This window comes from Pogona vitticeps, chromosome 1, assembly GCF_051106095.1.
Source record: "Pogona vitticeps strain Pit_001003342236 chromosome 1, PviZW2.1, whole genome shotgun sequence".
NCBI classification, from domain to species: Eukaryota; Metazoa; Chordata; class Lepidosauria; order Squamata; family Agamidae; genus Pogona; species Pogona vitticeps.
This window is the reverse complement of record NC_135783.1, coordinates 56292978-56319185: the sequence shown is the minus strand read 5'-3', so window position 1 is coordinate 56319185 and position 26208 is coordinate 56292978. Positions and strand designations below refer to the sequence as shown.

Below are 26208 nucleotides of genomic sequence, written 5' to 3'. Positions count from 1 at the left end.
ACCAATTTTTTAAAGGAGATAATGAGTGTGTGCTGAATATTAATGAACTTTATCCCTAGAGGATTACCAGTCCTTATACCACACTTGAATACAAATGGTTTATTTCTCAATGGTCAAATAAAGCAATGTACCAAATAACCTGCAAGATCATTAATCCTTAATATTTCCCTCAAGGAATAGTTGTGTGTCTGTATCCTGCTGCTTTATATATTTAAATCACAGAGTACTGGAAACAGAAATGTGTTTGGGTTGTAAAAATCTGCATTCATTGTATGATTCAAGTTTATGTAAGAACTGAAATAATTTGTGTTATAGCAAGCTATTATTAAAGCAAGAGAATAATTTTGTTTGCAAAGATTAGGAACTTGTTTTTGTGGGTTTTTTTTTTGTTATTTTGTTTGTTTTTGTTTTTTCTCTCCCCTCCTGTGAATTGCTAGAAAGTTATTGTGGCACTTAAAGTTTTTTCTTTCTTTCTTTCTGTTTCTCTCCTCTTATTCCATCCCCAGTGCACAGCTTCAGGTATTTACACTTCTGAAGTCCTGAATTTTAAGAACCCCCCCTGACAAACTGATCTTCCATGAGCTTACAATGCAGGGGATTCAGGCAGTAGAGAAAAAAGTTGCGTTGGTGAAGGAATCCTTATTCACATCTACCAAAGAGAGCCAAGAGTGTAGCAGCAGACTTGGACTGAAAAGGCAACGGTGCCACGAGCCACCATTGGAAGGAGCTGTCTGCATCTCTCAGTGCTCTACTGAGCATGTCCCGGAGGAGCCCTGTGCTAGCAGCACGTTATGCAAAAAGGCAGCTCGAGCAGCAGCTGGGAGAGAGGCAGAGCAAGGCTTGGCTCTACTTGCATCACCACCGCTTGAAAACAAACCTGGATTTCTCGAGCGGTCTCGGCTGCCGGCAGGCTGGCCGAACGAAACAGAGCGGCATGGCTTGATTCCTGATGCTGCAGGATTGCTAAACAACATGGGGAACCAAGATGGGAAGCTGAAGAAGAACGCAGGTGATGCACACGAAGGAGGTGAGGATGCTTCTGGGCCCAAGGATGCGGAGAGCACAAAGAAGGGAGCCGGGAGCAAAAAGGGGCTGGGGAGGCATGGCAAAGGGAGCGAATCCGGCAAAAAGAAGGGCAAGTCAGAGTCCCGAGCATCTGTGTTTTCAAATCTGAGGATCAGGAAAAATCTATCCAAAGCTAAAGATGGAAACAGCAGCTCCAGAGAGGATGTTTTAGAAAGCCAGGCCTTGCAAACAGGGGAGCTGGACAGTGCTCACTCGATTCTCACCAAAACTCCTGATATAAGCATTTCTGCAGATGAAGGGGGTCTCTCAGACACAGATGTGGAGCATTTTGAAAATACAAATGAAACTCGCCCAGCTGCTGCCGAGCCGCAGGATGGACAAAGGACCAGCTCGGGCTCCGACACGGATATCTACAGTTTCCATTCAGCCACCGAACAAGAGGATTTGCTTTCTGATATCCAGCAGGCGATCAGACTGCAACTGCAGCAGCAGCAGCAGGGGGCAATTAATGTTGGAACTGAGCAGCATGGCCCCAAAACAATGGACCTACACATGGCTAATTCTCAAGCAGCCCCTTTAGATTTTGAAAGGTTCCTTTCATTCAGCAGCGAGAAAGATAGCAGCCCAGAAACTGAACAACCTTTCTCAGCTAAATCGGAAATTACAGACTACATCCCTGCCGACAATATCGAAAGTGAAGTGAAAGGAGTGACAAATGGAATGGGCCATTCCTGCAGCAGTGTATTTGATGGACAAGAAGAAGCCAGGCAGTTGCCAGGGGATCAGGAACAACCTGCCAGTGGGCCGAAAGATTTGTCCACTCCCGATGGTGCATTGTTAGAAAAGGGAACTCTGCAGAGCCATTCTGTGTTTGATTTCCCATCCCCAGTGGGGGAATCGGAGACCGAAGGAATGGCAGTTGAATTTGCAGCTACAGAAAGAGAGGATGACATTATGGATACAGGCCACACTCAGGTTGAGGATGAAGCCAAAGAAGAGAAAAGGGAGATGTCAGCCAGCAGAGGAGCATTAGATGATGAGTTTGCTCCTGAAATGAAAAATGGTATTTTGTCCTCAGAGGACGTCTCAAGTACTCCCACGCATAGTTCCAAGTGTTTAAAGCCCTACCCTCCCATCAACCCCTGCTACATCAAAACCACCACGAGGCAGCTGAGTTCTCCAAACCACTCACCCTGCCTCTCCCCGTCCCAGAGTCCACTCTTTAAAAGGAGACGTGAGGCCCCTCGGAAGAAAGAGCATGCAGCGACCAAGAAGCAAAGGTCCTCCAGTCTCGCTGGTCCATTCAGCCGATCAGCAGACTGGACTGAGGAGGTTTCAGATCACAGGGGTGAAGCAGCTCGTAAGTCAGGCTCTGCAGATTTCTTGGAGTACAGACAGAGCGGAGATGGTTTCCAAGGAGAGAGAGTACCTTTGAATCACTTGAGAAAGTCCTCAGGGATCTCACCTTCTGCTGACACCTTCCCCAATGTTTTTAGAGGTGAGTGACATCTGTAATGAAACACTTCCTGTTAACTTGGGCCTGGAAAGTGAGTGTCTAGAACAGCACTAATAGCATGGCATTCCCATTTTGGTAACATTCCGCTGAGAAGCAAAACTCTAGAAACACTTGCTGTGCAGCAGGGTGTTTTTGTTTGTTTTGTTTTGTTTGTTTGTTTGTAGAAATGCATGTGTACAGATATATTTGCAGTGTATGTTCAGAACTCCTCAATGATGTGTATTCAAAGTCTGCAAAAGCAACCAAAATGGTGTGCTGTCAACAGTTGCACCTATAAAGTCCAGCCCAGATAATTTGTGAGGTTTTTTTCATGCCCATTTCTTCCACAGAAAATATAGTTACTTTGAATAATTCATTACCTGTATTGACTGTCTGATGTGCCAAGTGCTTCATAAAAAAAGGACTTTTGATTAGCGATGGACGACTGGCCCAAGACCATCCATTGAGTTCATTTTTGAATCTAGACCTGTGGAACTGGAGGCCCTCACTATGTTAAACAAGCCGTCCTGGTCCTCAGTTGACCTTTTGCACAGCAATGTTTCTAAAATGATCCACACAATTTCATATTGTCTTTTTACCACCAACTTGAAAGGTAGATCCTTGCCCCCCCTTTTTTAAAAAAAGCTGAAAAAAACAAAGCAAAAAGTCTGTGTGGGGTCAGACGCTGACACTATGGCTAAATTTTGGGTACCAGAGCAATGTGCCAGCTGCCCTCTCCAAGTTTATCAGATATCATCAGGTATACCCTCTACAATCCAAGGGGCTTTATTAATTGATTTTTTAAGGAAGTTCTTTATGTGACTGATAGTGATTGCCTGAGCTAATGCCTGCTGCTTTTTAATTTCTTCCAAGTATTTCTGGATCTTGTCCAGGTGTACTAACACAATGTGTCCTTGTTTGGGGTTTTTTGGAGTTAATTTATTATTCTAATGTTATCTGGTAAGCTAAGGGTAGTCATCTCATGACCAATAACTCTATTGAAGTAAATATGTACCTTAGAAGCTATGTGTGCCACAATAGAAGAAGTACTCTTAGCTTAGCAACATGGTGCGTTTTCTACTAACTCACTAGCTGCCTCTGTAACAGTAGAGATTTTCCTGTGTCACACATGCTACTGTAATAATGATTATAAAAATAATATGATTGTGAAATTATGTGTGTGCATGTGCACAGGCTTGTACGCTTTTTCATGGTGTCTAATGCTCTATTATTTTTCATTGAGTGACACTGACTTTTAAGTGTCATTATGGCATTTTGGAGAATGGAACAGCCATGATAAAATTTAGAGCATATGCTCAACATTTTCTTTGAGAGGAACTGATGAAACTACTAACATTATAATTAATGCTGGGTTAAATCCAAGGGATTTGGATGTTATTCTCATCTCAACTAGCCACTCTTGCTGACTGGCTAACTTTTCACGTTGATTTGAAAAGGGGCCTAGGTGCAGTTAGCTTACTCTTCAACCCATTGGTGGAAGGAGTCTTGAGCAAAGAAGCAAAATCCACCTAGCATAAAGAAGGAAAACTACCTGATGATCTGCAAATAAAAATATTACTTCTGTTCCTAATAATGCAATAGACCTAAGGTAGGAAGCCATTTTGGGTCCCCATCTGACCGTCTGCTGTCAGGTGGAGATGCCCTGGCCACAGTGGTTTGGTGGGGAAACAGTTTTCATTCCCCACCCCCTTATCCTCACATGAGGACAAGACTGCTGTACTTTATCTGAAACTGATCAAGAGATAGCAGGACCCATGATGAGCAAGAAGGGTTAGGGGACCCAGGGCAGACCCCTGCCCCTCCCCAGCTAAAGAGTATTTAGTCACAGGTTGCTGTAGTATGGTAGATTCTTGTGTGGGTCCATTCACAAGTCTTCTTTAGTTATGAACCTGCAACTCAGATTTCATCTGCGCTACACATTTAGTTAGTTTGATACCATTTTAACCAACCTGGCTCCTATGTATGGATTCCAAAGATCTGCAGTTTTGACAGCATAGTGAAAATTCTCTACTAGAGAGCTTTAGCACAGAACTGGAGCTCTTTAGCTGAAAAATCTAAGGACCTCACTAGTACAAATCCCAAGACGGAGTGAGGGCAGTTAAAGTAGTACCAACCTGGGATAACTGTGCAGTGTAGATACACTTGCAGGTTACTGAAGATACTTATGTAGGTTCATTCACAAGTCTTCTGAACGCCTTTGTGTACCTTTCAGGCTAAGCATTTAAGCACCAGGCAATCTGTTTTGTGCTTTTGTTCTCATACTTCCATAGAAATTCTGAGCAAATAGAGAAAGCATTTTCGAATAGACCATAGAATGGAGTTGGAAGGAGCCTATAAGGCCATCAAATCCAACCCCATGCTTCGTGCAGGAATCCAGATCAAAGCAGATCTGACAGATGGTTGTCCAATTTTCTCTTCAACGTCTTTAGCATTGGAGTGCTCACCACTGGTAGGGCTAGTTGGAGCTAACCAATGAGTGCCAGAGTGCATGTCAGTTGTACATTCCGATGCATGACCAGGCACACAAGAGAGATGAACCCCAGTACCTTGTCAATTCACCTCAGCTGTGGCAAATTGCACAAACCTTACACAAGAACTAGTAGTATTCTGGCCTTTGTGCTGGTCTGAAGTGGTATGACGAGTATATTTTGCATTGTTTGATTTTCACTTTTTCATCTTTGAGTATCTATTAGGCTGCTACTACTCTAGCAAATAATATGGGATTTGCTCCAGAACTAGAACAGATGGGTTCAAACTTTTTCAAAGTGATCATACAATGCAAAGGCCAATGCAAATCACCCTCGCCCTTTTATCCTTGAGATGCAGAGCTTTTTTCTGTGCTATCAATTCTATCTTTTTAAAAAGTTTGGGCAATTTGAACAGTGTTTTTGCCAAGTGATCATTTGTTTTGTTCTCCAAAAGGACAAGAGGAACATTTGTGGTGGCATTTTGGTGATGTACTTACTAAGTAAGGTAGACATGAAGCTTTGGACACCTGCCCCAATTATCTTTCTCCCTAACTGCTCTGAAGTACAGTATTTTTAAATTTCTTTTAAACAAATGACTGGGTTTAGTACTAGATCATCTTATCACTTTAGTGATACATTTGTTTAGTGTTAGATCACCTGATTTTATCACCCGATAAAAATTGATACGAAATAGAAACAACTTTGTTGAACTACAACAGACTTCTATGTTTCTGCGGTATGTGTTTGTATGTTATGGAGAAATTTGAGAAACTGCCATTTTTCCCTAACGCTGTGCAACATTTTAAACAGACCACCAGCTTTATAAGGAACCATAAAAAAATTGCTGGGATTGGCAGAGGGTGAGACCAAAAGAAGGGGGGGGGCTATGGGCAGGGTGTATTTGATTTAAATCAAATTGATTTAAATTGTGATTGAATTTTAAAAAAACATATTTTTATGATTTAGTTAAATATTCATTTTTAAAATTTAAATAATGATTTAAATCGTGGTCTAAATCAATTTGATTTTTAAAAATCTTAGATTTTTATCCATCCTGGCTATGGGCTGTGGCATGGATTGAACCACATCAGATTGAGGGATGGGCATAGAGACTGGCCTCAAAGCAATCCCAGTCTCTGTGTGATCATCGCCTAATCCAAATGCAAGCATAAAGTTCGCTATGAATGAAGCTGAAGCAAAGCTTAGTGAGCTGGGCCATGAAGAGAAGACAGGTGTGGCTCAGGGGATGATATAGAGTGGCCAAGGGTGTCAAGAAGCCCATGGGCTGTGGGTTGCCTGATCATGCCACAGGTGAAGTTTTGTTGGTTTCTTGATATGAAGGTTATATTTTGTGTGTATGTCTTTGGTATTGCAAAATGGAACACCATACAAAAAAGGCACTTAATAGCAAACAGAAAGGGTTGGGAGTATAAGAAACCGAATTGTTGTATGTCAAGGTTTCAACTCAGGGTGCAGTCCAGAATTCAATAAACTTGGTGGGCCATTGCTAGTCAGTGTCAACAATATGGGGTAGATGGATCAAGAGTTTGACTCAAAGTATAAGAAAGCTTCTAGTGTCACTAAGATCAAAGGGGATGGTAAGATGGAGGTGGGCCCAGGGTGCATAGTTTCCTCTCATGACTCACTTCTCCCTGTCACATATGCAGAAAAACACTTGAAGTGGGCTTATTTGTCAGCCCAATGTACCCTGTAGGTGGAGAAGGGAAAGAGAAACTGGGAGCTGGATAACTTGGGCTCCCTTACCAAGTGCATTTTGTGGTTGGTGTCTAGATGAAGGTGAACAAATTGAAGCTTAATCCTGACAAGACAGAGGTGCACCTGGTCAGTCAAAAGGCAAGTTAGACAATAGGGTGTCAGCCTGAGCTGGATGGAGTTATACTCCCCTGAAAACACATGTTCATCCCTCAGCCTTGCCACTGACCAGGAATGCATTTGTACAGTTAAAACTGGTGCATGAACTGCATACATTCTTGGAGATGCTGACCTAGCTATGGTGAGACATGGCTTAGTTACACATCCCATTTGGACTTCTAAAACACACTCTACATGAAGCTGCCTTTGGAAGTGCTTGGAAACTCCAGCAGTTTGAAAATGCCATGGCCACATTGTTAACTGGAGCTGGTTACAGGGATCACTTAACTCCCCTGTTACATTATCTCCACTGGTCTGTTTCTGGACAGATTTCATATTACGGTACTTGTTTCGATTTATAAAGACCTCAACAACTTGGGTCCAGGCTACCTGGAAGTCGGCATTTCGCTTTATGATTCTGTCTGGCTTTTAGAATAATTGGGGAGGCCTTTCTCTTGGTCCTTCCGCCCCACAGGTTTGGTAAAGACATGAGAGAAGGCCTTCTATGTCATCCTTATAAGCTGTGGAACTGCCACCAAGAGGAGGCCAGGCTCCTCACCCCCTTTTTGTTGTCCTTCCACCAACAGGCAAAGATCGTTCTTGTCAGCTAGTTTTTTTTTCTCAGTAAATCTCTGCCTAAGAATAGATTCCTGAAAACATGGCCACTACTTTTAAAAAAGTTTTTTAAAAATGTTTTAATATTGTAAGCCATGTAGATCTTCTTGAGGGGAAGAGTGATGTGTAAGTATTTTAAACAAGCAAGTAAATAAACAAACAAATCTTATGTGTACTGCCTTGAACTCCTTACAACTGTGAGATCAAAATGTAATATTGCATCTGGTTTACACTCTTAACTATGCTCAGAGGAAAGAGGGGATATCTCACAGGAAAGGGGGGATATCAATGGAATCAATAGTGCACCACCACATGTAGTGGTGCATTATTGATTCCATAGATATCCCCTCTTATCTGTGAGATTCATATTAAAATTACAAGCATTTTTCTGAAATCAATAAAGGTGGACCATTACGATTAATTGAAATGGCACAGCTTGGTTTCAATTAATATGCCTTAAAATTATACTCAATAGTAAACATGCTGTTTTGATGTTTGGGGTTGGGAGGGAAGGCAGGTTTTTAAATATGCATAACTGTATGCCAGCAATTGCCATGTGCGTGCCAAAAAAGTCCTTGGGCAAGAAGTGGACTGAATTAAACTCCCCAGCCATAGATGAGGCTGCCTTGTGAACCTCTGTATGACTTCATTTGCATATTTTCTTATCCAGGACAGGAGATTCTTCTTCTTTCCTACGTTATCTGCAACTTGAATGTTCTAGTTATTCAGAATGCAGGGATTCAAAGCACCCTAAACAGCTACTTGCAAGGGTTAAGTCTGTCTTTGGCCTCATCCTAAGAAAACAGGGCAATAGCTGAGAGACACTTAAGATGCTTGTTCTTCCATCCTCCATACAAAATCTGTTTTATAAAATGACCAGCATACACCTGCTGGAAGTTAACTGTGGCAGGTGTGTGCATTTGTATGTTGTATGTGTGTTGGAGGGGAGGTCTCTGCCCTATAAAATTAGCTAACTCCCTTTCTCACATAGAGAGACTTTGATCTCCCAGTCATGCCTCTAAGCTGCTCCCTTTTATGAAAAAAAACCTTTCTGTTTCCTTGCTAGCTTTTGTTATGATAAAACTCTAGAAGTCCTGTCTTTGAAAATAGACAAAAACAGGACTTCCCTTCCCTGAATGCTTCCCTCTCCCCCCCCCCATATCTTAATGCATTTCCTTCTCCTCAAGGCTTTGTTTTGCTTCTTTTCAGCAAGGGGGGGGGAACCCTCAAACTTATTGGAATTATGAAAGAAGCAGACCTTTCTTTGCAGAAGCAGCTCCAACCCCTGCAGTAAATAGTTCTCACTCCCCACCCCATCGTTTTATGCATCTATGCATTGGAAATTCAGAGCCTGATTATATCTTTCATTTTATGCATTACTTTCACATGACAAGAGTTGGAGCCATAGCAATTGCTGAAAATGCACCAACGTTTCCACTCTCTCAAAAATGAGCCACAAAATGGCAAAAGAAAGACCTCTTTGTTTGGTTAGAGACACTGTTGTGGTAAAACTAGAGCCATTAATTCTTAAAACAGGAGAAAACTGTGCTTGGCATTTAGCAGTGTGGAATCACGATTCTGTTACCATATTTTATTCTTAGTGTATTTAACAAAATACTGAGGTGATGATATTCTTGTTAAGATTTCTTTTCTAGAGAAGAGGACATTTGCTACTTTGGACAGACTTTTAAAAAATATTATCAGAAAGTTTTTGCTGAGGAGAGAGGCTTGCAGAAGACCGCTTGAAAAAGTTACATTTTAGGCTACAGTTCTAGGACTTGTATCCCTAAAAGTAACATTTTCAAACTGTTCCACTGTACAAAGACTCTAAAAAGTTACCATATATCAGTGTAGACTACTTGGATTGCCCAATACATTCTGCACTAACTGGCATCTTCTCCTCCAGGCCTCTGATACAGATCTCTCATATAGGCTGTTGCCTAATCCTATTAGCTTGAGATGTCAGAGATTGAACTGGCAACTTTTTGTGTGCAAAACTTGCAATCTGTAATTTAACTACTGCCCTCCTGTAACTATAAAGTCTACAAAGGATCTGAACTTTGTTACAGTCACAAATGGCAAATTTGTTTCACTGTGACTCTCTAATAATGTGTTATAAGTCAGAGATTTTCCCTAATTCACCAATTCGCTGCCCCCATGATGCTGGATTTCAGGTGAACTGGATGCATAAACCATAGCTCATTTCAAAGTAAAGGCTTTGGGTCCAGCAGGTCAGAATTGCATAATGCAGACTGACTTTTCTATCACCAGCTTGAAAAAGACACTATACTGTTTCCCTCCTAGTTAACAACTGGAATTCTGCACCTTTACAGCTCTGCTAAACAACAGGCCAGATGTTAGATACTTTTAAAAAATAAGTGAAAATAACTTCTATGAGATGTTGCAGCAAAGCAAAGCTTTCTATTTACCACATATGAGTAGTGATTTCCGATCGCATCATCAGCATACACAAATGGGCATAATCCATTGATGCAGTCGCTACGTATAATCTGAAGCATTTCTGTTAAATTTATCTGATGCATGAGGCTTTTGACCAATGATCTTGGTGACAGCAGGCAGTGACAAATAGCTGGCCTAGTTTGCAGCGTTCTATCGCTGGGCTTTTTGCCATGTCATTTTTTGAATACTCCACATGTTCTTTTCTGGTTAAGGATTTTCTAACACAATGACGTAAATGCCAATGAGCAGCTGCAGTGACGCCGTTTTCATACATAATCCACTGCTGCAAACTTTGTAAGGAACACTTGAATGAGATACAATGATTAAACTCAAATAAGTGCCGAGGTATTATAAAAAGCTCTTAGCTATTTTAGGAAGGAGACATATGATGCTGCTGTGCTAAAAGAGTGTCTTCTATTTTGGGGTGTTCTGCCTGCAAAAGATACATTTGTTTGGTGTGATTCTCTTCATTGGAAATAATGGGGAATGCATGTGTCTTTGGAATGTGGGAAAGTTCTTGCTTCTGGGCACATCCATTTCACAATGATAAGCTGAACATCTTAAAGAATAGGAAGTCAGATGAGATGGAAATATTGTGTCAGACATCCCATTAATGGCAAATCTCTGTCGAGAGGGAACAGCAATGTCCGCTTTCATGATCAGTTCACTTTCATAAAAGGTAACGTGAGACTAGCCACAATATTGCTTTGGAATGAAAGGGGTATGAAGTTACAGGCAGAAGTCTTGTCCATGTACTGTAGGTGGATTCTGAAGAGGTACTAGAGAAGTAAGACTAGTTGCTTGTGCAAAGAAGCCAAATGGTAGGTAAAACTGGAGGACTGCAGTCAACATCTTGGGTGGACAGCTATGGCCTGAATCCTGTCCAGTTACACAGTGATAACATCACGCTCCCCAGGCTCACCTTCATGCATCTGATCTCACATTGGCTACAAATTAAGGAACACAACCAGTTGTGTGACCAGTTACAAAAAGGGGGGAATGTTTTTTCTTCAGGTGTATTTTGGTATAATTTCTGCAAGAACTTTCTTGAAGATGGGATTGTGAAGAGGTATAATGTTTATCTCCCAACAGAGATGTTTGTACATAGTGAAGTGTGTTTCTGATGTGATAAAGTCAGGAAGCTCCAATGATAACGGAGTAGGAGAGGGACTCAAGTGTGTCCATGCACATGCAAAAAGTGAAAGGAAAATTGTTACAGACAGAAGTATATGCATTGTGAGAAATGATTCTATACAAGGGAGGTTAAAGGTCCTGGATCAAGAGGGAACCCTTGGAGCCAAAGGTTTTAAAATGTTGAAGCAGGCTGTGTGTACAGGAGTTAATCTTCCTTACTTCTTGGAGGTAAAAATAAAGTATTTCAAATGACACTGTATTTTAAAAAAAGATTTTGGGCCTTTTATTTTTGGTGCTACTGATGGTGATGATGATAACAATAGACATGGGGTGTTGTAGGAAGACAGTATGTTTTCACAAAAACCTTGGATGTCTGCACAAAAAAACCAGGAGGCTGTGCAAATGCTCCTTCTGATGACACAAGCTCTGACCTTTTTACTTTTGCTTAGGCCCAAGAAATCCTAGAGTGGTTGACTGTTTTTTGGTGAATAGGATATTCTTTCTTGTTCATGTCAAGAAGATTTGCAAGCATTCTTCACATTGTAAATGTCTAAATAGAGCACAGTTAGTATACAGTAGTTATGGGAGTAGGCATTATTTGTTTTGGATAGTTCACTTCATTTTATGGTCAATATCCTATTGTAGAGCAGCATTGGCTCAATGGGATTCACATCACTGGCAGACTGTTGCTAATTCATCAGATTATTGTTTGATTTGAAGTGCACGTGGCTTTAACACAATGATACGAAGTCATGCATGCCCCCCCCCAAACAGGGAACAGAAGTCTACAATTAGCAGCAACCTGTTGCTGCTGGTGATGTCATTCCTGTTGTTTTGGCATAGCTCTGCAAGAGGATAGTGGCCGAATGGAAGATTATAGGTTGCATGTGTGCACAAATATTCTGGGCTATTTTTCCACTTCTACCATTCCATGAAACTAGTTACCAGGAACCTAGACACTCACCCTGAGCAGCAGCAGCAGAGATTCCAAAGAGAATGCAGGCAGAAACTGATCCAGTAATTGGCCTTTTGACTGCACCTGGACCAGAGCCCTTTGAATCAGGGGCTCTTGATGCAGGAACTTACAGATGGGGGGGGGCTTTTGGGTTCTGTATCCTTGGAACTCCCACCCTGAAGAATCAACTGACATAATGCCAGGGGCTGCATACTCCTGTCACTATAAGTGGAAATTGAAGGTCTGGAAGGGACTTTCCCTGAGAGAATTAAAAGGTGGGGTAGAAGGAGTGCTGGGTTTCAAAGGTTGGAACACTCTTCAAAGAAAATGCAGAGTTGGGGACTAGATGGGGCAGTTTGTCCCTGGAACCTTCACTCTTAAGTTTAGACTCTGGACATGTTTCTTACTTGGAGCTTTCCATGGTGCTGCAGCTCTCCTGGCTTGGCTCATCCTACTATCTTCCTCTTGCCAAGATTAAGAGAGAATACTGATACATAACTCATTTGCCCAGACTGTCTTGACAAATTAGGCTTGATTCCATCTGGTGTCCTGCACATTTATAAGCCTCCCCATGGGACCCTAGGCCTTGGGCTCACACAGCTGAACAAAAGGATTACTGTTGTGCTGCTTTTTTTTTTTCCTGGGACCTAGAACCAACTCATGCTAGATTCATGCAGAAGAAATGGTGGAAACTGGTAAATTGCACTCGGGTTATCTGCACTTCTTTGGCAAAGGAACAGTTTCCTGCTAATTGAAGAGTGTGAAAATAGGTGACAGATGTTTTTTAACGAAAAACACAGCCCTCTACTTGAATGTATATTTATAGAAGAGGTTTCACTTCACTATTGACATATGAGAGCAAGTTTGACAAGTTTAATTCCTTTCAATGGACTGAAGTCAACAGTTGCACTTATTGGCTAAAATCCTATTGCTTAATGTAGTAAGTTAGGACTAGCATGGACGCACTGAATGAGTGACTCAGCTCCTCTGTACATTGATTGTGTGGGCCTATTCTAGTTGCAGCTTAGTAAACTAAGCAACATCCAATAAGTGCAATTTGTACCTTGTTTTTATTGCTGTATAAAGAACATATTTATCCTAAATAAAGAAACAAAGTGTGTTCTAACAAAAAATTGTAATCAGTGTAGACACAGAAAATGTTTCCAGGCCATAAAATAAATAGATCACTGTCACATACAGCACTGATGGTACCTGTCTGTCATGGGTTTGGAGGGAAAGTTCCATCCTATGGGAGTAGAAGGCGGGACATCAGGGGGGAGGAGCTGTACTGTATATATATTTGGAGCTTGTGTGGAGGAGTGAGGAGTTGGAGTCTGTGTGTCAGACTGGGTACAACTGTGTGTCAGTTAGTACATACCTGATAGGTTCAGGTTTCTTTCTATCTAGGTAGCCAGAACTGATAGGTTCAGGGTCTGTGCGTTACCTTAAGGTGTTCCGTGGGAACCAAGCTGTTGTATGTGTGTGATTGGGGTTATGCCACGTTCCAGTTTCTTATTTACCTGATTCTTTTATTTACCCTGTTTGTTGTTTCAATAAACCTTGTTCTTTTATTTATTAAAATCCATTCCTGGTCTGTGTGACTCCTTATAGGGAATGGTTGGTGGCAGCATAATTACAGGGTGGTATACTCCAGTAGGTCTGGGGTTGTTACAATCACCAATGCCTTTTAGTGATTGAACTCATCCACATAATTGTTGATGTCCCATAAACTTAATTAAATTAACAAGTTTGCAAATGTATTTTCCTATTTTCCCCCTTGCTTTTGAACAGTTTGAGAGTATTAGTCTAGCATCTGCCAATTCAATTAAATAATGATTCACATCTGAAGCATTCAGACTTTTTCTTTTCATTGAAGAGTGGGGGGGGGGAAATGGGGAGGCTCCAGTCTTTCACATTTCTATATATAGCAGTAATGTACAATATTCACCTGTGGTATCTACACAGCACTAGCATCTAACATTACATTATCATACAACATGATAAATGCCATGTATGCCACAATGCATATATCACAATTCTTTCTATGCCAGGAATAGCTTTATCTATTGAAATGTGGTCTTCACTACTGTGGGATAATTTTTGTTTACTCTTGAAGACCTGATTATACATATATTCTTATGCAGCAAGAAATTAAACTGGAAGATTTTCCTATTCCAACTTGTACCAGAGGTAGGGAGCCTTTGGCCCTTCAGATTGTTTTACAGTTTGGCCAAATGGCAAGGGAGATGTAGTCCAAAATATCTCAGATGGTCGTGGGTTTTTCAGCCCTGAATATTATTGCATTTCCTTCTTCAATACACATCTGGATTTCCCCTTCCCCTCCCATTAATGCCTTCTAATCTATTGTTTATCTAAGTTTTTATGGCAGATCATCAGGGGTACACCCAAGCAATGCTTCTCAGACTTCAAAGATAACTTTCTGTCTCTGTTCAAAAATTGCCACTTCTTGGCAAACACATATATCTCAGATTAGATCTTGTCCCTATGATTGCAGGCTGGGGAGAGAAGGATGAATCACATCCCTATAGAGTTGATGTTCCAGCCCTGTGCAAAAACACTCAGAGATCTTCAACTAGTTGCTTTTTAGATGCACTGATCCTTCTTGTTGTTGTTCTTATGTGCCATCAAGTCATTTCCAATTTATGGGCTGACTCCTTTAGAGCAGTGGTCCCCAACCTTTGGCTTCCAGATGTTCTTAGACTACAACTCCCAGAAGCTTTCACCACCACCTCTGCTGGCCAGGATTTCTGGGAGTTGAAGTCCAAGAACATCTGGAGGCCCAAGGTTGGGGACCACTGCTTTAGAGAGTCAGCTCATCTCATGTTTGATCATCCTCTTTGTTGCCTTCCACCTTTTCTAGCATTATTGTCATTATGGCCACCGTCTTTACTTTTCAAGACCTGATCAGGGCTGTTGAGGACAGGACATTTTGGAGGTCACTCATTCATAGAAAAGCCATAAGTAGCAGATAACTTGATGTCACATAACAACAACATAAGAAGATTGTGTTTGCACTGTAGCTGTAGGTGGGTTCTCTTGTAAACACAATGGATTGAATTTTAAATGAGTCAGTAAGCACTTTATTTTTAAAAAAATCCAATTTAAAATTTAAAAATCCAATTTTTAAAATTTAAATTGGATTTAAAAATAAAATAAATTGCCTACTTACTAGTGATTTAAATTGTGACTTAAATCAATTTCAGGCCATTATGGCTATTTTAATTCTATCCTATAAAAGCTTTTGAACAAAACTGGCAGTTGCAATCAGAATGTGTGTGTGTGTGTGTGTGTGTGTGTGTGTGTGTGTGTGTGTGTGTGTGTGTGTGTGTGTGAGAGAGAGAGAGAGAGAGAGAGAGAGAGAGAGAGAGAGAGAGAGAGAGAGAGAGCTGATTATTTTCATCATCTCTGTGCTGCTTTTATATTTAGAGCTACTGATCAAGCCAAAGATCAATGTTTGTGTTCAGTTTGTTTCTTGTGATAAATGTCCTCTGCTCTGGGGCAAAGCAGTGTCACTAACTACAATGCACAAAAGACAAAGTTGGCAAGTCAATTGCTGCTATTTATATCCCTTAGTAATCAGACTGTAAAATCTGATGTCAAGCTTTTGCTTCCCAAGCTTCCTCTGGCAACCACCTTCTGCTCAGGTCCTTTGCCCATAGCAACCTCTTTATAGCAGTATTACGGTCAAAGACCAGCAAAACCAAATCAATATAAAATAGATACATATAATTATTGTTTTGGGCAGGATAATAAAATTCCATTAAAACATGATAAAACAACCCCTTCTTTCCAATTAATAACATCATATATCCTTAATATTGGTAAAACTTCAGGCAGTGTTATATTAAAAACATATTATCCATCTAAAATCATCTATGTGCAGTGGCTACTCTCAGACAACACCCCTAACCTCTTTATAGCTTATTTGCTATCCACTTTAAGATGTTTCCTTGAGTATAACGGGACATTTGTGTTTCTTTTGTGGTTTTTCAGAACTGAATGATTTCTGTCTATTAAATTGACAAATACCTTTGAAGGGCTAGAGAAGTGCATCAATAGGGAATGACAGATTCTTTAGTAGATTGTCCTTGATATCCATTGTAATTCCTTATTATCCTGGCCCCCATGGGACTGTATTATATAGGAACACAACTTTTTGACAGAGAATCTTGGAAACAAGGTTCAGGTGTATTGCATCAACTACGAAAGGACACACAAACAAAATACAGCTGTTCTTTTAACTTCCACACAAAGGATGACCATGAAAATGCTCCCCTGCACCCACATGTGCACATCTGTATTTTAAAGGAGAATACCATCCTTATGTATATATGTAGTTTGTAGTGGGGTATTTGTACACTAATTCAACATATCTGAAAGAAGCGGGCATGCAAATGAAAGTATACAAATACAGGGAGAAGTGTGCTGGATGCAAGCTCAGCACATTTAGTAGTTCCCAACTTAAATAAAACAGATGGTCCAGCCGGGCCAGCCTATCTATGAAACAGATGGTGCACATGTCTCTTAAGTGTGTGCTAGATTCTAAACATCACAGTGGTGGTGATGGCTGCTGGTGAGACTGGGGGAGGGGCAGAATAAGCACAAGATGTATTGCTAATTGAGTCACCCATGGAGGGACTGGCAGGCATGGCTGGTTTTTCAAGTAGAGTAAACAGGAATGCTAATTAGATCTCTGGCCAAGAAACAACAGTAAAAGTTCTCCGTAGTGTATGTTTTGAATAAGAAATGAATAAAGTCATTAGTTGGCTGGAGTGGCATCAAAGCTGGCATTCTTTGGGAACCTTTACATAAAAGCTGCCATTCTTAGGATATTGGCAAAACATCAAAAATGTTCCATCTCGGTCAAGCTACGGAATTAACTGTGTGAGCAGAGTTACACAGTGGGATTCTGATGGATTTCTTTTCAGAAGAAAGTTGTGTGGGTGAGTGTCTCTGAATTGAAGTCAAAAGATCTGTGTGAATTTGAGACTGGCATATATATAAAAGATATTTTATTTATTTATTTATTTATTGGACTTATATACCGCCCCATAGCGCTACAAGCACTCTCCGGGCGGTTTACAATTTTTAATTATACAGGCTACACATTGCCCCATCAGCAAGCTGGGTACTCATTTTACCGACCTCGGAAGGATGGAAGGCTGAGTCAACCTTGAGCCGGCTACCTGGGATTTGAACCCCAGGTCGTGAGCACAGTTTTTAGCTGCAGTACAGCGTTTTAACCACTGCGCCACGGGGCTCCAGATGCCTGCTTCTTGGGAGGAAAGCTATGACAAACCTAGATAGCATCTTGAAAAGCAGAGTCATCACCTTGCTGACAAAGGTCCGCATAGTCAAAGCTATGGTTTTTCCAGTAGTGATGTATGGAAGCAAGAGCTGGACCATAAAGAAGGCTGACTGCCGAAGAACTGATGCTTTTGTATTGTGGTGCTGGAGGAGACTTTTGAGAGTCCCCTGGACTACAATGAGAACAAGCCTATCCATTCTAAAGGAAAGCAAGCCTGAGTGCTCACTGGAAGGATAGATCCTGAAGCTGAGACTCCAATATTTTGGCCATCTCATGAGAAGAGAAGACTCCCTGGAAAAGACCCTGATGTTGGGAAAGTGTGAGGGCAAGAGGAGAAGGGGACGACAGAGGATGAGATGTTTGGGCAGTGTCATCAAAGCTACCAACATGAATTTGACCCAACTCTGGGAGGCAGTGGAAGACAGGAGGGCCTGGCATGCTCTGGTCCATGGGGTCAAGAAGGGTTAGACATGACTTAATGACTAAACAACAAACAACAATATTTTAAAGGGTTCACCCCCATGCTAACAAAATTGTAACCCCCGGTATGTTCTGTCCAATACATCCACTTTTACTTTTTACTTGGTTCAGATTCTGTACTTGTGCTCGGATAAACAGTGTTGTGTTGTCTTTTTGGAAAACAAAAAGAAATAAAACCTTGTATTCTTGAAGGCTTTCATGGCCGGGATCTGATTATTGTTGTGGGTTTTTCGGGCTCCAAAAATGAAATCACAAGAGCCATCAACCCAAGAAAACAACACCAAACTGAAGGGGAAAAACAGCCACTCACAAATAAAGTATTTCTGCCATACATCAAAGGGGACATGGACTGCATGGGGAAACTTTTGAAAAAACACAACCTACAAACAGTATTCAAGCCCAACACAAAAATACAACAAATGTTATGGTCAGCAAAGGACAGAAGGGACCCCCTCACCGCTGCAGGAGTATACTGGATACCTTGCAGTTGTGGCGAGGTATATATTGGAACCACAAAACGCAGCATACAACCAGAATCAAACAACATGAGAGACACTGCAGACTAAAACAACCTGAAAAAATCAGCAGTAGCTGAACATGCCCTGAAACAAGCTGGACATGAAATTCTATTTCAAAACACAGAGGTACTGGAAAACACCAGCAATCATTATGTTAGACTGCACAGGGAAGCCATTGAAATCACAAATATCAGCACAGCTTCAACAAAAAAGAAGAAAGTTTAAAACTCAAGAAAGCCTGGCTCCTGGCACTAAAAAATACAGCCTGCAAAAGGTCAACGAACTCTACTTAGCCACAAGGACCGGTCATCACTGCACACAAAAGACCAGCTAACAACACCCATCAATCACAGTGACAGATCAGGTCTCCCTCTTATCACAACAATACACCCACAACAAAAAACATGCTGATCACCACAATCACCCATCTCCTGAAAAGGGCAAAAGCTGATCCCACCGCGATACTCAATTATCCAACCAAACTGCACCAGAGCACAGACAGAGTTCTGACTCCTGTCCTCTGAAGATGCCGGCCACAGAGACTGGAGAAATGTTAGGAAGAACAACCTTCAGAACACGGCTAAAGAGCCTGAAAAACCCACAACAACCAAAAGAAAACCTTGTTTTTTCAGGCTTTTCAAGGCGTGTTCCTTGCAATACACAGCCATTTCCATAAATCTGGAATTTTGGGTGGCAGCGGGGATAATTGTTTTCAGATCACTCAGTCTGGCATTTAAACCTTTTAAGAAGGGTTCATTCAGTTCTCTGTACGTGACAGAAACAAGATTTTAGGAGAAAGAAGACTCTCACTTTTACCCTGCATGCCATGACTCCACTATGCACCACTGTTTATACAACAAATAGCAATGCTATTTGATTGTTAATTGCTACATAATCATAGTTATATGCACAACGTTGCCAGTCTCTTGGGAACAACCCTAAGGAACAATCCGCCCCCAGCAAAAGTTCAAACTCTTAGTCTCTTTTTTACAAATTAATTTGGCATGGTGAGAAATAGACCAATAACATTTACAGCAGTTGAGGATTATGCCAGGCCCTCTGAAACAGAAAACTATACCTAAACGATTTTATAATCCCTGTCTGTATACTTGAATCTGAAGTGAAACAGGAGTTTGCCTTAATGGTCTTCAAATGTCCACTTTGTAAACATGCAGGTAGCTGCTAAGATTGCTAGAGCAACTGAAGTGTCAGAGAGTGGCTGAACGTCCTGGGTCTCCTGATGGAGAGGCAAACCTTAGGGCAGGCAGACTTGGAACAGAAGCAAGTTGGGCTTTTGTCCGTGGGGCAGTTTTAAAGCCTGCATACCCATTTCCACCTCTTCCCACCCATTGCAAAGCTCACTAGCTCAGTGCAAAGGTGATTTGTATATTTCACTTGTGCAACAGCAGGACACCAAAAAACCCAGAGGGGAAGGGAAGGGATTGCAGTCAGAACTAGTGGGTGCATGTGCTTGGGTTCACTGTACCATTTGGATCAAGTCAGGGAGTTGTATGAGTCTTCCTGCTGCATGAGCTCTGGTGTACTGTGCACGAGCCTGCAGTGGAAATGGGGGTGCTGTCGCAGCTGTTGGGTACATTTTGCCATCTATTCAGCTACTGAACCCCCTCCAGCTTTGTTGTTATTATGTGCCAACAAGATGTCTCCTACTGTACTTATAGAAACCCTGTGAGGGAGAGGCACCCCCCCTCCAGAAGATCCTGTCATTGACAGCTCTCCTTATGCCTCCTTGAAACTGTAGCTTCATTTATTGAGTCAGTGCATCTCATGTTTGTTTTTCCTTTTATGCTGCTGCTTTCAGCTTTTCCAGCATCATTGTCTTTTCCAGTGAGTCTTGCCATGATGTGCCCAAAGGATGACAGCCTCAATTAATTATGTATACTTCTCAAAATAATTCAGGTTTGATTTGATCTAGCAGCCACTTATTTGTCTTTCTGGAGGCCCATAGTGTGTAAAGCCCTCTTCCAGTACCAGATCTCAAATGAATCTATTTTATTTTATTTTATTGGTCAGGTTTCTTCACTGTCCAACTTTCACTCTGGTACATAGCAATCAGGAATATTCTTGGCCTGGGTCTCCAGTGACACTTCTTTACACGTGATCTTTTCTCATTCCTGCATAGCTGCCCTGCCATGTCTCAGTCTTTTAATTTATTGGTTCCATTTGGATTGATGACTCAATATTATCAGTAGAGGTAATCTTTTAGCAATTTCAATTTCTTCATTGTCAACACTAATAGTTGTGTAGTTCTTCTGTAGTCACAAATTTTGTCTTTTTAATGTTCTGCTGCTGTCCTGCTTTGACTCTTTCTTCTTTCAATTTCACTAAAAGTTGTCTCATGTCTTTGCTACTTCCTGCCAGTATGATTATATAATCTGTATCTCTTATACTACTGATATTTCTTCCACCAATTATCACTCCTCCTTCATCTGAATCTAATCAAGTTTCCTGTATTATATATTTTATGTGCAAATTGAACAAATAAGGGGATGCAGTATAACCTAGATTCTCCATCTCTTACTTCTAAATATGTAGTTTATTAATTTTTTATACTGGCCATATGATGATGTTCACCTGTACAGTTGTCGGTTTGGTTGCTGGAAGTGTGTATTTTCAACAAATAGCTTGTTGGCTCTTGAAAAATCTATTTCCAGTTCTGATGCCTCATTCTTCAACAATGTTTGCTTTTGCATTCCAGTTACCTATGATTATCAGTTTGGTATGTTATCAGTTTGCTCCAAGACACTTACATGAAAGTTTTCAATTTCTTCTTTTTCAGCTTCTGTAGTTGAAATATAGACTTGAATGGTTTTTTATGTTAAAAGATTCTCCTCTAGCTCTAGGTTGCTGTATTGCCTACTTGGCCTTTCATCTAGCACATGGCCTCAGATCTTTCTCATTCCCATTTCTACAGTCAGATGACCCATAAGCCGTTCTTGGTCCCTCTCAAATTTCGCTGGGCACTTGTAAATTCAAAAGTAACTGTCCCTAGTTTCAGACTTTGGTACTAAAATTTCAAGGGATGGGAATGGCAGGCCTGGAATGTGTTGGGGTCGGGAACTGTACATTCAGTCCCACTAGATGCCTTCAATGAAAGATTGGAATGTGTGGATCAATTAATCCTGACACCTTTTCATGTAGAATCACCCAGGGGAGTAGTGCCTTCTCCCGTTCCTTCTTGCGGGTATTGTGGCTCAGGGACATGTTGGCCGGTAGACCAGTTATTCAGCAGTATAAATGGTAAGTCTCCTAGCAAGGATGGGCCATTTGTAGTTTTAAAAAGAAAATATATATATACTTAAATATACATCCTTGCAATGTATGAAAAGTTACAGATGTTGCAGGGAAATACCTAAGTCATATAATGTTTAAGTCCAAAATATGAAGGCACCCATTTTAAGAGTGAAAAAAAATAACAAGAAGAATGTTTCAAATAAAGTCTATAAATGTAAGGGCTTATAGCCTAATCATCATCGTCCACGTTTTGCATTTATGTTGTTCCAGTAGCTTTGCAGCAGCCTGTCCTGGTTCCTCAACAGGGTCTGCTGAGCCCTGCAGCCCATTTGTCACCAAATGCCCAGGGGCTATAGCACCTGATGCGGTCCTTGTTGACCTGGGCCATGACCGATCTGGTATGGATTTCTGTTTATTTCCTCTCATCATAATTGATGGATGGTGGCTTCTCAGTTGAGACCTGTTTGGCTTGGGAGACCCTTCAGCATAGCTCTCAACCTTACTAAAGCACGCAAGCTTCTCTGCCTCAACAAGGCCTGTGCCCATGGGGTGAAAAAAATGGCCAAATTAGGAACAGCATACATACTGTGTCAATATTTAACAGATACTTAGGTTTTTGTTTAAAACTTGTATCTGTTATATAATACCAGTCAATGTTTTTATAATTTTGACTGTGCCTGGAGTTTTTAACAACAACTGATGATGATGATGATGATGATGATGATGATGATGATGATGATGATGATGATGATAGTGTGCCATTAAGTCATTTCTGCCTTATTGTAACCCTTTTTAGGGTTTTCCAGATAGGGAATATCTGGGGTACCTTGGGACTGTGCAGCTTGCTTAAGGCCACACATTCTGACTATTCAGAGAAGGCACAGTGGGAAATCGAACTCCCAGTCTCTGGCTCCACAGTCAGATACCTAAACCACTGAGCTATCCAGCCAGCTTACCAACTTAGCTTGCCATAACTTGGTATGGTCCAGTTACTATCCAATATTATCTACTTAGGTAAGGTAACTCACTGTGAGATGGATAATGTGTGTACCTCCAGATGTTGCTGAAGTGCTGCTCCCATTAGTACTAGCCTGCATATTCAGCCAGCCAATAAGATACGTTTAAAAACAAAAGACATTTTAAAACAAATGACAAAGTACAAATCTCTTAAAATATTAAAATTCTTTTTAAATCTATGTAAAATACATATTCGATTATATTTATATTTTAAACAATTGTGATGGCTTTTAGCTAATACAATAAACTTAAACTTGGCTTGGCTTGATGTAAAATAAATTATTCAGCCCTTTAGCATATCTATACATGTAGAGAAAAATGCTAAATAATATTCTTACCCAGCCAAGTCAGTTAAAATCTATGGAGGAAGATTTGTCTTCTGTGTCTTTTCTCTCTGCTGCTTCGTTATTTTTTCTTCCCCTCTAGTGATGCTCTCCTGGCATCATTTCATCTACTTCACTCCTTTGCTCCTTAACTGGCCATCTGTTCTCATTCGTAGTTATACTTTTATTTGCCCTTCAACAACTGTAAAAAAAAATTGTTCCCTTACTCAGGTTTTCCTCATCCAGGAACTGCTGGGTATGCAGCAGCTCTATAAAACCTCAGACTTTATACATGTAGGAACTATTTTTGACTATGTAGAAAATACAAAAATGAGAATTGCCATCCCAACTTATTTTATGCTAAGAACTATAATTTGTATATTTTTATATTTTCCAAAAGATGGTGCTGTTGGATTACAAATGCCATTTCCATTTGCAAATGACATTTTCATTTAAACCACTCATTCCATCACTGTTTTGTTTTCCATTTGAATGGCATTTTTTTTCCAACAACCATGTTGTGAACTATACCCAAAACATTACTTAGTACGATGTAAATAACATTAAACTATCAGAAATGTTTTTAAATCTGTGACTTTGCTCTGTTGGAACCAGCTAATTGCATCACTTAACTATATTTTCAGACCACAAGTGTAAAAGTACTTTTATTTCATGGCAATTTTTCACACAAGAATTGCTTCTGGAGTAGATTGATTCTCTGTTCCCTTCCCTCTGCTTTTTAGAGTAGTTTTTAGAGGTGTTTTAGAGTTTTTTTGTACTAGTGCCAGAAAATGCAAATGGGGAAACATGAAACAAAATGCTCCAAAAGAGATGGTTCCTTTTGTGTATAATACATAAGAACAAAAAAACATGAAAATGAAAGAAGCACCCCCAAATTAAACAAAATCATTTTTTTTGCCATGTATATCTGTATTTCCTTGTCCCTGTTGGCGCTGTGTCAAACTATTGCCTTATTTCTTTGTCCTTTGCTTATCACTCTTAAGCATTGACCTTTTAACTATGAATCTTAAATCTTAGGAGAGACACTTTGCATTTATGGCATAATTTGTACTGTCCATGCATAGTATTTCATAATCAATTCCTTTATAATAAATAGGCCTTAGTCCTTCCATATCTCTAAGCCTGCCTCAACATTACTGAGTGAAGTAGAAATACATTATTTTCAGGTAGAGTAGACTATGTCTAGATGGGTGGCATATAAATGCAATAAATAAATAAATAAATAAAATAAAACACGTAAGTTTGTTGGAGAAAGAATGGGATGCAAATTCTCTTGCATCGAAATACCCATGAGCTGTTCTGTGAGTTTCTAATATGACAGACACCTATGTACAGCTACAGATATGTAATAATTAATATTTTAAGTTGGAAGAAAACACATATATATTATTAGCCTATGGAGAGTTGTTCATTATGTCTGTAAGTATTGCTGGCCAGCAGCTCTGACTACTAATTGTGAAGGTGAGACAAAAGGATGATGAAGAGTTAGGCTTAAAAATATGTGTGCATATAAGTGTGCATGTTCAAATGGCTTTGGTTACATTCTAAAGCCAATGAACTCTTGATTATTTGAGTATTTAGAAAAGTTGGCTGTAGTTAATCAACGTGGGAATGAGTCATTATGAATTACTGTTGCTTGTGCTCTCATAAATGCTCCCTAATGAGAGCCAAGCTGTAAAATGACAGAAGTAATAATCTGAAGCAAGTTGTGAAATGAGCAGTCTGGCATGTGGTTTCTCTAGATCAATCCAAACGTTACACTCCTGGTCATCCTGCAGCCCTCAGCACTGGTTTCCTTGCAGTAAAATTATCTTAATGACTTTTGAATAGGTGTAATTTCCCAAAGCGATACATCTAAATTTTTTCTTGTTTCTGATATGAAGACATGCTGCTTCAGACAAGACCTTTATTATGGAATGGAATCCTCTAGCCTCACAAAATTTCATAGGGCATTTAGGTGAAGAAGACGTCCTATCATTTCTTCCATTTTTTTTTCTAGCTTCACATAACACATCAAATCTCAGGGTTTTTTTGGTTGCGTGACCAGCCCCTCAAAAAGAAGCCTATATGCTAACTATGGATGCAACAGCTCTAAATAATGATATTGTGCTGCCTCCAGACTAGACTCCAAGATTCCCTAGCCATGTTTGGAATGCTTGTCCAAAGTCAAGTGTATGTAATTAACGTACTGTATACAGTTTTAACTAGCATAGAATGTTCTTAATTGCTTCATGTACTATTTCAAATCTTAGTTTTATCTGTATACTGTCCCTTGTTTTATATGCTGAAACATGGCTTAGTAATTTGGAAACCAGACATATATGTAGAAGACATGCTTACAACATATGTAAAAGTATGTTGAGAGAAAAAGGGAATTGGGAGAGCTGAAAGTCTTTGGACACTTAGAGTAAGGGAATCACTAATAGGAGTTTACTAAGAATGTGTAACTGAAGTAAGAACAGTCTGTACTTTTCCCCTACAAACAAGCTTTGTGAACACATGAAGGTGAATAACTAGAAAAAAAATTCATTTTGTTCTGCTCTGAAATATTTGGGCAATGTTCTTAGCTATTCTTCTACGGTAATAATAGTAGTTTTAAACAAACAACCTACTCTAAACAATTATCAAGCTATTTCTTCCACAATTTGGTGCCACAAACCAAATTCTATGTGATGGATTTCTCCGCAATGGAACATACCTTCAATGCCTCTGGGCAAGGCTTTAGCTTGTCCTGCCTCCCTTCCCTGAGGAGTGAGCCTCTGACATGGAGTCATGGAAAGCTCAATTCAAACCAGTTTTTTAAGGTTTGTTATAGTAGGTTGTTTCTCTGTTTGGTCATAGACTCATAGAATAATTGAGATGGAAGGTCCCTATAAGGCCAGTCCCCTGCTCAACATAGGAATCCAAATCAAAGTATATCTGACAAATGGCTAACATTCTCTTGATTGCTTCCAGTATTAGATCGCTCACCACCTCCCAAGGTAACGGGTTCCATTGTCGTACTGCTCTACAATGAGACAATTCCAAACTGTCGTACAGTTAGGAATGTATTTATTTATTTTTGCAATAAAGCCTAGGAATTTGGTTCCTGGGACCAAAGCATCGCACCAACCTGCTCACTCAGGACAGTCTTCCATATGCTGACATTGTCTGGATGCAAGGGCATGGTATACAATATTGTCTATCTGATCTGTTCTCTGGAAACAGAATACAGTGTTGAGG

At 40.4% G+C, this 26208-nt stretch overlaps 1 protein-coding gene across 1 annotated transcript in view; it reads left to right on the top strand.

Moving 5' to 3' along the window:
• The first annotated feature begins 260 nt into the window (after window positions 1-260).
• The window catches only part of FMN2 (formin 2), a 245110-nt gene continuing 219162 nt past the window's right edge, over window positions 261-26208 (top strand). Inside the window, exon 1 of the mRNA XM_020787324.3 lies at window positions 261-2524. Coding sequence (XP_020642983.3) covers window positions 589-2524 — 1936 coding nt within the window. The 5' untranslated portion in view covers window positions 261-588. The remainder of the gene's footprint in view (window positions 2525-26208) is intronic.